The sequence below is a fragment of the Dasypus novemcinctus genome, chromosome 10, assembly GCF_030445035.2.
Source record: "Dasypus novemcinctus isolate mDasNov1 chromosome 10, mDasNov1.1.hap2, whole genome shotgun sequence".
Lineage (NCBI taxonomy): Eukaryota > Metazoa > Chordata > Mammalia > Cingulata > Dasypodidae > Dasypus > Dasypus novemcinctus.
In genome coordinates this window covers 40313424-40324550 of record NC_080682.1, presented here as the reverse complement: position 1 = coordinate 40324550, position 11127 = coordinate 40313424, and the positions used below count along the sequence as shown (strand labels likewise).

Sequence of the window (11127 nt, the reverse complement as noted above, 5' to 3'; positions counted from 1 at the left end):
CAATCCACTAGCATTGAATTCTATTTTTGCTTATATTAATCTAATTCATGTGCCTGATTTATGCATTTCTATATTCATATGCATTTAATGTGTACCACCCATTTTGCTACCCTGCAAAAATAATTGCATCTATCTGACAAGTATCATTAGATTATGATTGTATATTTCACAAATTTCTATTTTTGCCTGACATCCAAATATTATTTTTTGAGTTTATCTTCCAAGTTATAAGTTTTAAATTGGTTAGATGAGATATAAAAGGCATTTCTGAATCCCAGATGGCATAATCTTGATTACCTAAAAATCAGAGATTAAAAGTCTATTGTTTGTATAGTCCTAAATGGCATTTAGTTTCCATGATGTTGCAGGAAATGAATGAGTGAATTCTGATATATAAAATAAGCAGTTATTACTGAAAAATATTAGATTTATATCTACAGAGAAAGAAATAAAATTCAATGTTCCTAGCACAGTATCTGGCATATAATGTTGCTTTATAATTCTTTGACATTTTTATAATCATTGACTGGCAGTTTCTCAAAGCAGTTAAGAGCATGGCTGTGAAATCAGTAAGAAAATGCTTCTCTTTTGTATGGTCCTCTTTCTGTCAGGTTCGTCATGTAAAAATGGGGATCATTGCAGTGTCTAACTCTTCGTATTATTGTAAAGGTTTTTTTTTTCCTAAATATAAGTGTATTTTAAAAATTATTTTATTTTTTATTAAAATTAAAATCTATGACACTATCCACATGGTTGAAACCAAAAAGGTTAGCCACATTTTAGAGAATTTACCAATAATGCATAAATTATCTTTATTTGGGATTGCTCCCATTTTTTGTACTTAATTTTGGTTCCATCAATGCAGAAACTATGAGTTGTAGTGATGGGTATTTCTTTCTTCTATAAAGATTTCTTGTGGAGGTCATCCCAAATATTGTTCTGGCCCTTTCCTCAGTTGGAATATTATTGGACTGCAAATACATACATTATTTGTATGCTAAAATAACTTTCCTACTGCACAGTTTCCTTACAGCATTTTTCATTTGGTCATTTCTCAAGGTATAAATTAAGGGATTTAACAAGGGGGTTATTACAGTGTAGAATACAGCGACTGCTTTATCAATAGATAATGTAGCTGCAGGTCTCATGTAGACAAATATGGAAGGCACAAAGAATAAGACGACGACAGTGATGTGGGAGACACAGGTGGACAAAGCCTTGCGTCTCCCTTCCAAGCTGTGGTTTCGTAGGGAACGCAGGATGACCACATAGGAAATCAGTAAGAGGATGAAGTTTAACGAGCAGATGAACCCACTGTTAGCAGCTACAAAAAGCCCTAGAATGTGGGTGTCTGTGCAGGCAAGAGTGAGCAAAGGGTTCAGATCACACATGAAGTGATCTATGATGTTAGGGCCACAGAAGGGTAATCGGACCATGAAGATGGTCTGTATAGTAGCATGAAGTAAACCTCCCACCCACGCCACTCCCACTAGTAGACCACACACCCGCCAATTCATGATGGTTGTATAGTGCAAGGGCTTACAAATGGCCACATAGCGGTCATAAGCCATCACAGTAAGCAGGATTACTTCAACACCTGCAATAAAATGTTCCCCAAAGACTTGGGTCATACATTGATTGAATGGTATGGTCTTCTTTTCATGGAGTGAATCTATGATCAGTTTTGGAGTATTGACAGAGGAGTAGCAGGCATCTATAAAAGAAAGATAGGCCAGGAAGTAGTACATGGGGGAACGTATCAATGGACTGGTAATGATGGTGACCAAAATGAGCACATTTCCTACCACAGTGATGATGTAGATGACAAAAAACACCACAAATATTATTTTCTGCATGTCTGGATCCTCTGTAAGCCCCAGGAGAACAAATTCTGTCACATTGTTTTGATTCTCCATGAATTTCATGTGGCTTTCAATTATATTACCTGAAAATATAACAATTTTTATTAGTGCAACCTTGAATTTATTAAATTTCCCAGTATAATTAATATTGTATTTTATCAAATTGGCAGTTCTTATGAGGTTTCCTTATGTTGTAAATAAAAATTATGAATTCTTGATGTTTACTGAAACTTCCCTTCAGGCAAAATTCTGGTAAGAGACAAATTATGAGGAAATCTTATAAACACATAAGTCAGGGGAGCACCTTCTTTCACTGATGACTAAAAAATTAATTATTAGTGGTGATTAGTAAACATATTTGCAGATGACTCTGGAAAGGTAGGTAGATGTAAAGGTCATGAGTGAAAAGCTAAGCAATTTACCCTTTTTCTGTAGGAAATTGATTACCATGGAAGATATTGAGACTATGAGTGAAAAGTTATAGAGAAATCTGCAAATGGAGATTACTGAGACATTGTCATTGTAAAGTCCTTAGTGTGTCTTGGAGGAAGAATGGGATGAGGTTCAGAATAGAATGTAAGCCATAGAAAAGACACTACTTAGGAGAATATTTATAGCAGTTGAGACAAGGAATAACGGATGGTGATGGAAGGAATTATTAAAAAGTTACTGTAAAATATTTATAATGTTTCTTTTCTTAATATAATTTACTTTGTAATTATTATTATGTATATTATATATGTAGTGATTCATTACTATGTACATAGCATGGAAATAAAGAGTTTTGCACATTTGATTTCATTTAATCCTTCTAACAACCACTATGTTTGGTATTGCTTATCCATGTTGCACATAAGGAAAGAGTATCTGGTACCAATAGTAATGGCTATAATAACAATGGTAATAAGAGTTAAATTTACTGTTCACTTTGTGTCCTAAGTGTTTTGCTGACATGACTCATTTAATGTTCTCTAGAAACCTTTGAGATTGCTGTTTTTATTATTTTTATACTTATTTTACATCAGGAAATGAAATCACAGAAATGTGATGTATTCTTTCTAAGATCAAGCAATCGTTGAAAGATACAACCTAGGTTAGGTCTTAAGTTGTTCTGATTATCATTATTTTTTCATACCATTTCTTAAACCTTGCACTATATTGTTGCAACTACAATGCTGGCAAATGACCTTCTTTGATATTATCATTAAAACATTGTAATATTTACTATTTTAATACTATTTTGTAGGTAGGTTTCTGTATGCACATATATATGTACGTATGTGTGCATGTTTAATGACAACTTGAATATACTTATTGTTTAATGACATCTTGGACATCTCAAATATTTAAAAAATTGTGACTCTTTCATTGAAGGACGCCTTCATTTTGGCCTCTCCTTCAGTCCCTGCTCTATACTCCCTATCTGTAGCCCTCTCTGTGAACTTAGTCATCACAAAATGTCACAGCCATGAAGTCCTTGGTTCTAAAATTATATTGACTACAAAATCCTGATTTTCCTTTTGCAACTTCTTTCACCTGAGCTACCTGACTTGCTAACATACCTCCTGTATAATAAGATAATAATACCTGCCACTTAGATTGTTATGAGAATTGATTGAAAGCCTGTTTAAACATATCCAGACAGTGCTGGAGAAACACATAGGGCTTTCATATATTCAATTTTGGGACTGAGTATGCAGCCAGAAGAGAGAAAGAATTGACATTTAAGCAATAATACAGAGAAACATGCAATAATCTCAAGAAAATCATCCCTATATTAATCATTAAAAGAAGCCAAAAAGACACAGATTATCTAACTTATGTTGGTAACTGATCCCAGTAAATATACTCCATGTTCACATTTATACTAATCAGCAGATTATGTCATTTTTATTCATGTTTCTGTCTTTTCTATGTTGTGTATTAATATTGTTTCTATCGTTATGATTAATCTTCATTATTAAAGGACAATTTATTTTATGATAAAAGTGTGGTGGCAGGTGTCAGAGATCTCAGTTACAGCGCTTGAAATTGCTTACCTTCTATGAGCCTCAATATTTTCATCTATTGAATGAGCTTAATGACACTTATTGTCATTTAAATAATTGTGGTGGTGATGAAATTCTTTATTACTACATTTTAAAAGTTAAGAAATTATGTGTAAATAGGAAAAGAACAAAATTTATTAAGAGTCAGCACTATTGAAAAAAGTACTTAGTAGTCTTTATAGATGATCATAATGATGTTTGGAGGTATTCACAAACTATCCCATCTTCAAGCTCACCTCCTCTAGGAATAAATAACTTTCAAAAGTAAGATGTCACACACTTGGAAGAGACTATTCAGTTAATTCAAGTCAACAGTTGTTAAGAAAGTGTTCATAGGAATCTAAATATTTCCTTTGCTCTAAAACCTGAAAGCCTTTTTACCAAAAATCTTGGATTTGAATTTAGAATCGACTCACTTGAAATAATACGGAGAAGTCATCTTCAATAGATGGATGGCTCTGTTCCAGCAGGGCAAGAGGTGGAAATTGTTGTGGAAACACATTTATATGTATTGTTTTGCCCATGAAACAATACATTTGCTCTGGAGATGTGAACAACCGCAAATCATGTTCACCATGCATTGAATAGATATTTAAAGGTTCGTATAAAGGTTCACGAACGTGGTCTTGTAGCTGCTGCTTGCTCTCCCAGGAATAAATTATCTCCTTTGATGGACAGATTTTTTCTTAGAAATAGGTATTTTGGAGAATCATATTTGAGAAACACCCATTCATTAGTGGGAATTGTATTCCCTGCACTTGGAAACTTAACCAAATGAGAGTCTTCATTCTTTGTGTCATCCTTTTGGTGAGAAGGCTGAAGGTCATAATAGCAGGGCCGTATCATTTCTGTGTGTGGATCTTTGATGCAGTTTCCCTGTGGACTCATGTCATAGGGGGAGATTCTGTTTCTTACTAGACTTAATACTTTTCTGGAAATCTGCTATTGATTATGTGAGAGATAGAGTGATAAGGTCCTAAACCTAACAGCAGATATTTTAAAGTATTTGATTCTTAACGTTATTTTTCACATTATTCAAAAGAGCTTTGTAAGTAGCCAGAAACTCCAAAAGGCCACAGATTAAAATTAGATCTGATGTCTATGGATTGGTTATAGAATATTAGGCAGCAATATAAATGTAAAGAGATATTTAAACTATAAGAATAGACTACCAGTTTTACTACATTTTTGTCACTTGGTATTTTTAGTTGTTTCCTTTTGGTCATTCTAGGGGGTATATAGTGGTAACTTATTGTAGGTTTAATTTGTACTTTCCAAGTATCTTTTTTTCCAGTTCTTATTGGCCATTTGTATATCTTCATTTGTGAAATTGCTGTTCAAGACCACTTCACAATTTTAAAATATTGTTCTTGGTACCTTATTACTTACTATATTTCCTTTAACATTCAGATGATGTAGATACAATTTTTTAGAAGTCTGTGGCCTGCATTTTTACATTTTCATTTTTAAAAGTGTCATCTGATGATCAGAAGTTTATACATTTTTAAAAAGTTTACTTTTTATCTTCTTTTGGTTTGTGCTTGTTGTTGCATATCTAAGAAATATTGGTCTACTTAACATCACAAAATTTCTTCTAGAATTTTTTTAGATTTAGTTTAACATAAAGATATCTGACCAATTTTGATTTAATTTTTGTGTATGATGAGAGGAAATGTTTAAGGCACATTTCCCCTTATGGATATATAACTTATCCAGCCAAATTTGTTGCAAAGTCTATTCTTTTCTTACTTTATTACTTTTAAATTTTTGTAAAAATAACCATATATCTGGGTCTATTTATGACATTTATATTCTGTTCCATCAATCTATTTGTTATCTCTATGCCAATGTCACACAATCTTTTTACTGGAGTTTTATAGGAAGTCTTGAAATTAAGTACCTAATTCCAGTGTATCTTCTTTGGGAGTGACTTACTACGCTATTTTAAATTTCCACATAAATTTCAGAAGAAGCCTGCAATTCCCTTCCCCCCAAAAAAAAATTCTAATGGCATTTGATTGGAATAGCATTGAATCTATAAAATTTATATGTTAAATATAATGCATCTCTAATCCACAACATGTCATACCTCTCCATTTATGTACATCCTTAACTTCTCCCAGAAGTGTTTTCTCATTTTCATAATCAGATCTTGAATATATTTTTCAAATGTTTCTGTAATATTTCATATTTTCTATTAGTATTTTATTTAGTAATTTGATTTTACTTTCGTTTTGAGTTTTTTGCTTGTAGAAATACAACTAATTTTACTGCATTGGCTTTGTATTCTGTGACGTTTCTAAATTCACTTATTGGGTCTCTTACTATTTTGTAAGGAACTGAACATTTTCTCCTGGGAGACTCATGCCATCTACAAATAAATATATTGTTATAATTTTGTTTCTTTCTTTCCACAGTGTCTTTAACTTCTTTCTCTTACCTTATTGTAATAGTCAACACCTCTGTTATAATGCTGAAAAGGAATGTTGACTGTGAACATTCTTGAGCTGATATCTGCGTATGTGACCACCATGGACACCACCCACACACTTCGTTCAAAACCCTAAACCCACACTGGGTCCAAAATGAAAAGCTAACCATCCCCACCACCCTCAAATCCCCATTCCTTTCACTCTTTCCTGTGTGTTTGCTATTAAAAAACCTATGGTTGGAGCTCTATCACAGTCCCTAAAGGAACAGCAACAATCCCCCAAGTCCAACGGCAAAGACCAAAAAAGAATGACGGTCCAACAATGAGCCCTTGATACTAATGACTATGCTTGTGAGCCTGTGCACCTGAAATAAGAACAAGGTCTGTAGTTGCAGGGAGTCTCCATGTTACTCAAATGTGGCCAGTCTTGAAGCCAAACTCAGCATGTAAATGTGTTGCCTTCCCCCCAGTGTAGGACATGACTCTTGGGGATGAGCCTCCCTGGCGCTGAGGGATTACTACCAAGTACCAGCTGATGATGTAACTAGAAAATGACCTTGAATAAAAGGGTCAACTCGGACCAGTAGAATATCTCAGTCGACATATAATAGCAGGAGTTAAAAATGCTTTTTGACCTGAATAAAAGGGGGAAATGGAAAGGACAAATGAGTTTATATGGCTATGAGTCTCCAAAAAGAGCCGGGAGGTTATCAGAGGGGTTGCCCTTTGCACACCTGAGCAGAGTCCCAGAGACAGATAAAGTAGATACAACCCCAGGTATTGGTTCTCCTGAGGGCTTACAGAGACCCACAGGTTCTATGGTCATGGCAGATGGAGTTCAGTGCCATGTCAATTGGCCCTACTTTGGAGTTTGTGTTTTGTGTAATGGAGCTGGACTTAAAAGTGATCTTTGTCCACAAGCCTCTCCTGTTACTTTTACCGGAACCGTAGTTGGTGCTGGGGTTTAATGTATACCCAGGGGACCTGAATCTCTGGACTGACCATGTGATAGCCAGGCCCTGAGCCTCAAAAGACTTGCAACTCCTACACTCTGGTTTATTGGACTCACCCCACTCACCTAACATGGAGGTGAAGAAGGTCAACCACCACACAAGGGAACCAAGCTGCCTGCAACTGAAAGCAGGAGAATTGCATCCAGCATCCATGTGGAATCTAAGCCCCCTCTTCATATAGATGTGGAGAGGACACAACCATTCTAAGGTCCACAGGATGGAGGAATAGAGTATGGATTAGAGTGGACTCTCTGATATTCTCGTCATGAACTATTGTGATTAGTAATAATCGAAGAAAATGTGGCACTGGTGTGGAGAAAGTGGCCATGGTGGCTGCTCGGGGTAGGGAGTGGGAGGAAGAGATGAGATGTGTGGCTTTTTTGGGACTTAGAGTTGTCCTGGGTGGTGCTGCAGGGAAAGTTACTGGACATTTTATGTCCTCCCATGGCCCACTGGGTAGACTGTAAGAGAGTGTGGGCTATGATGTGGACTATTGACCATGAGATGCAGTGGTGCTCAGAGATGTATTCACCAAATGTAATGAATGTCCCATGATGATGGAGGAGATTGTTGTTATGGGGGGAGAAGTGGGGAGAGGGGGGTGGGGGGTGTATGAGGACCTCAGAATTTTTTAATGTAATATTAAAAAAAAATGAAGACAAAAAAAAAACCATGGTTGACTTACACAGGAAATCCACTAACCTCCACCTCTGGGCCCCAATAAAGGTACCAGCCAGTGGATTCTTCTTGCTATACTTGTGTGCTCTTCACCTGCTGGTTGGCACACCTCAAGTATGTGCATTTCCTGTTGGCCCCTCATAGCACTTCCACTCCCTCTCTGGGACCTGTGAGTAATACACTATCTTTTCTTATATATCATTAGGTTCCAATGTGTCACACCTGACTTTCACCCAGACCCAAATTTAAAATCCAACTTAACTAATTTGCAACAGTCATGTTGAGCAAGTTCTTTTCTATTTCTCACTTGCTAATTTACTTCTCAAACCATAATTTTTTGTTTAAGTTTTTAAATTATTTCTATGTCTCTTTAAAGATCAGGTGTTTCTTCTCCTGCATTCTGTTCATTTAGTGAGTTATATTGAGTGCTTTTGGAATGATAACCCAATCTTTTATTCTTGGGATAAACTCCAGATAGTCATGGTACATTTTTAGATTTTTTAAGCTGCATTTTATTTCCTAATATTTTAAAAATATCTTTGTGTGTATGTTCCTAAAAGATATGTGCCTGTCATTTCTTCTTCTTTATTGTGATTTTTTTCCAAAGGGCTCAGGAAATTTTATTTTCAATAATATTGACAGGCCATTCTTGGTTGTCAAATAAATCAGGCAAATATTCACAACTCACAAATATGTTTTGATTGTTTTTCCAATTCAAAGTTTGACCAAAGTATAGAAATTACTCCAGTGTTTCTATTCAAATGTGTTATAGCAGAAAATTTAATATTCATAAATATAAATCTCATTAGAAAATCTTGTTGTGGTAGCCTTAGTAATAAAAAGTCAATGTTGTTTTTATCTTCTTTTATGTGTCCATATATGCTTGAAACTTAAGTAAAACTTATTGGTCAAATATGACTCAGCCTGAGGCCAAGAATATTTCAGAACTTGCAAGCCCTGGTGCTCGGGTTTTGAAAATGTAAGTAATATATTATTTGCAAAAGCTCAGTCACAACCAATCTATCATTTGTTTGTTGGTTCTACTGTAGTTTTACTTTCATCTTTTATTGATGTTCCACATGACTTGTCTCATCATTTTCTCTGTTATGCTTCTAGCTGTCTCTCTTCTTTTTACCATTCATCTGTAAGTAAATGCCCTTTAGTTATATGTATACCAGTAGTACTGATTTATATATAAATTAGTCTCCATGTAATGACTTTTATATGACATTTAGAGTCACTCCTTTTCTTTTTTGTTTTTCCTGTGTCTCAAGTTACATTGATAAAACTCTCTAGTGGTTAAATATTTATTACAAGTTTTAAGATTAAGTTATAAAAGATACTGGACTACTCCCAGTTTTAGTATAAGATGTACATCTGTAGCTTGGTCTGTATTTTGTACTCTTAACTGATTGTCTTCTGAAAGGATGCTATGACATTTAACATTTGTTCTTTTAGTTGGTATACATCAGCACATTTTTGACAAGCTTATTATTGAAGTAGTGGATGTCACTGACAGTTTACAAGTCATTTATTATCAGTAAAGACCACTGATGCAATGTAATTTTAACTTGGTGCATTTTGGTACCTGTGATTTACTTATGCAAGTGAGTCTCCTTACATACACAAACTGTCTGGATCCAGTGTTTAATGTATTTTGTAGGTACAGAATTTGATGTTTTTAAAAAAAAAACATGGTAAAATATCTCACAAAATGGTGATGAGCTCAACTGACATAATGCATATGAAATATTTTGAAAATTGTACTATCATGTTGCAGGTTAGAATAGTAATTATTACTTTTTATTTCTAGGAATGACTTTTTTACTTTAGACAAAATAGAAGGTGTAGTAGCTCTTTTCTTCAATTGAGGTAGGTGGTATTCTGAAGAAAACAGGGTTCATGTTCCACTGCAGTCTAGGAAAAGTGGTTTTGGACAGCTCAGTATTTATGATATAGAAATTTCATTTATAAGGTCATTCAACAAAACCCAAAATTGTAGTTGAAAAGACAGTACAGAATGTATATAAATAAAAAATATTGATCCACCCTGACAACAACATACATTCTAAATTGCTTTATTGTGATTTGACTATATGATTTGGCCAATGCTGGTTTCATACAATGAGTTGCATGTCTTCTTTTTTCCAATTAATTTATTAAAATATATCACCCACACACAAACATACATAAACAATAAGTCTATAGTAGTAGTTGTGAACTTACAAAACAAACATGTATAACATCATACACGACTCTCATAACTTAAAAAAAGTTTGTGTAGAATTAGTATCTTTTTAAACTTTTTTCTTTTGTTACTTGTGTTTTTGGCATATCTTAAAATCCATTTTAAAATGCAATCACCTCATGGTTTTACTCTGTGTTTTCTTCAAGGAGTTTTATGTTTTTAGCTTTATAGTTAGGTCATTGGTCCATTTTAGGTTAATTTTTGTATATACTGCTAGATAGGATTCTGGATATTTCATTTCTTAGTGAATATCCAGTTGTCCCTGTACCAATTTTTTGAGGAGACTATTTATTTCCTATTGAAAGCCATCTAAAATCAAGTCACCATATCTACATGCATTTACTTCTGAAATCTCAAATTTATTCCATGAATCGATATGACTATATTTATGCCAGTATCACAATTTTTTCATTATTGTAGCTTTGTAGTAGGTTTTGAGATCAGGGGGTGTGAGTTCTTCTACAAATTCGTTCTTTTTTCAGATTATTCTGGCACTCAAGGTTACTTGCAATTACTTATAAATTCTAGAATTAGCTATTCCATTTCTTTAGGTGTGGCAGTTAGTTTGGATTTTGATAGGGCTTGCACTGGATTTAGAAATCACGACGGGAAATATTGCCATCTTAATTATATTTCTTCAATCTATGAATGCAAGATGTGTTATCATTTAATTTGGTCTTTAATTTTTGTCAACAATGTTTTGTAGCTCTCTGTGTAGAAGACTTGTATCTCCTTTGTTAAATTTATTCCAAAGAATTTTATTCTTTTGGATGGTATTATAAATGGAATTGTTTTCTTAATTTTGCTTTTAGGTTGTTCATTGCTGTTCAAAAACACAACTGATAAT

General features: G+C 34.2%; 1 protein-coding gene across 1 annotated transcript; it reads right to left on the bottom strand.

Moving 5' to 3' along the window:
* Positions 1-986: 986 nt before the first annotated feature.
* LOC101425857 (olfactory receptor 4C46-like) lies at positions 987-1916 on the bottom strand. The gene has a single exon (XM_023588468.2). The coding sequence runs from the start codon at positions 1914-1916 to the stop codon at positions 987-989; it is 930 nt and encodes a 309-aa protein (XP_023444236.2).
* Between the last annotated feature and the right edge of the window lie 9211 nt (positions 1917-11127).

Excerpts from the sequence above, each read along its gene's own strand:
- LOC101425857 (XM_023588468.2), bottom strand. The coding sequence starts at position 1,916 with ATGGAGAATCAAAACAATGTGACAGAATTTGTTCTCCTGGGGCTTACA.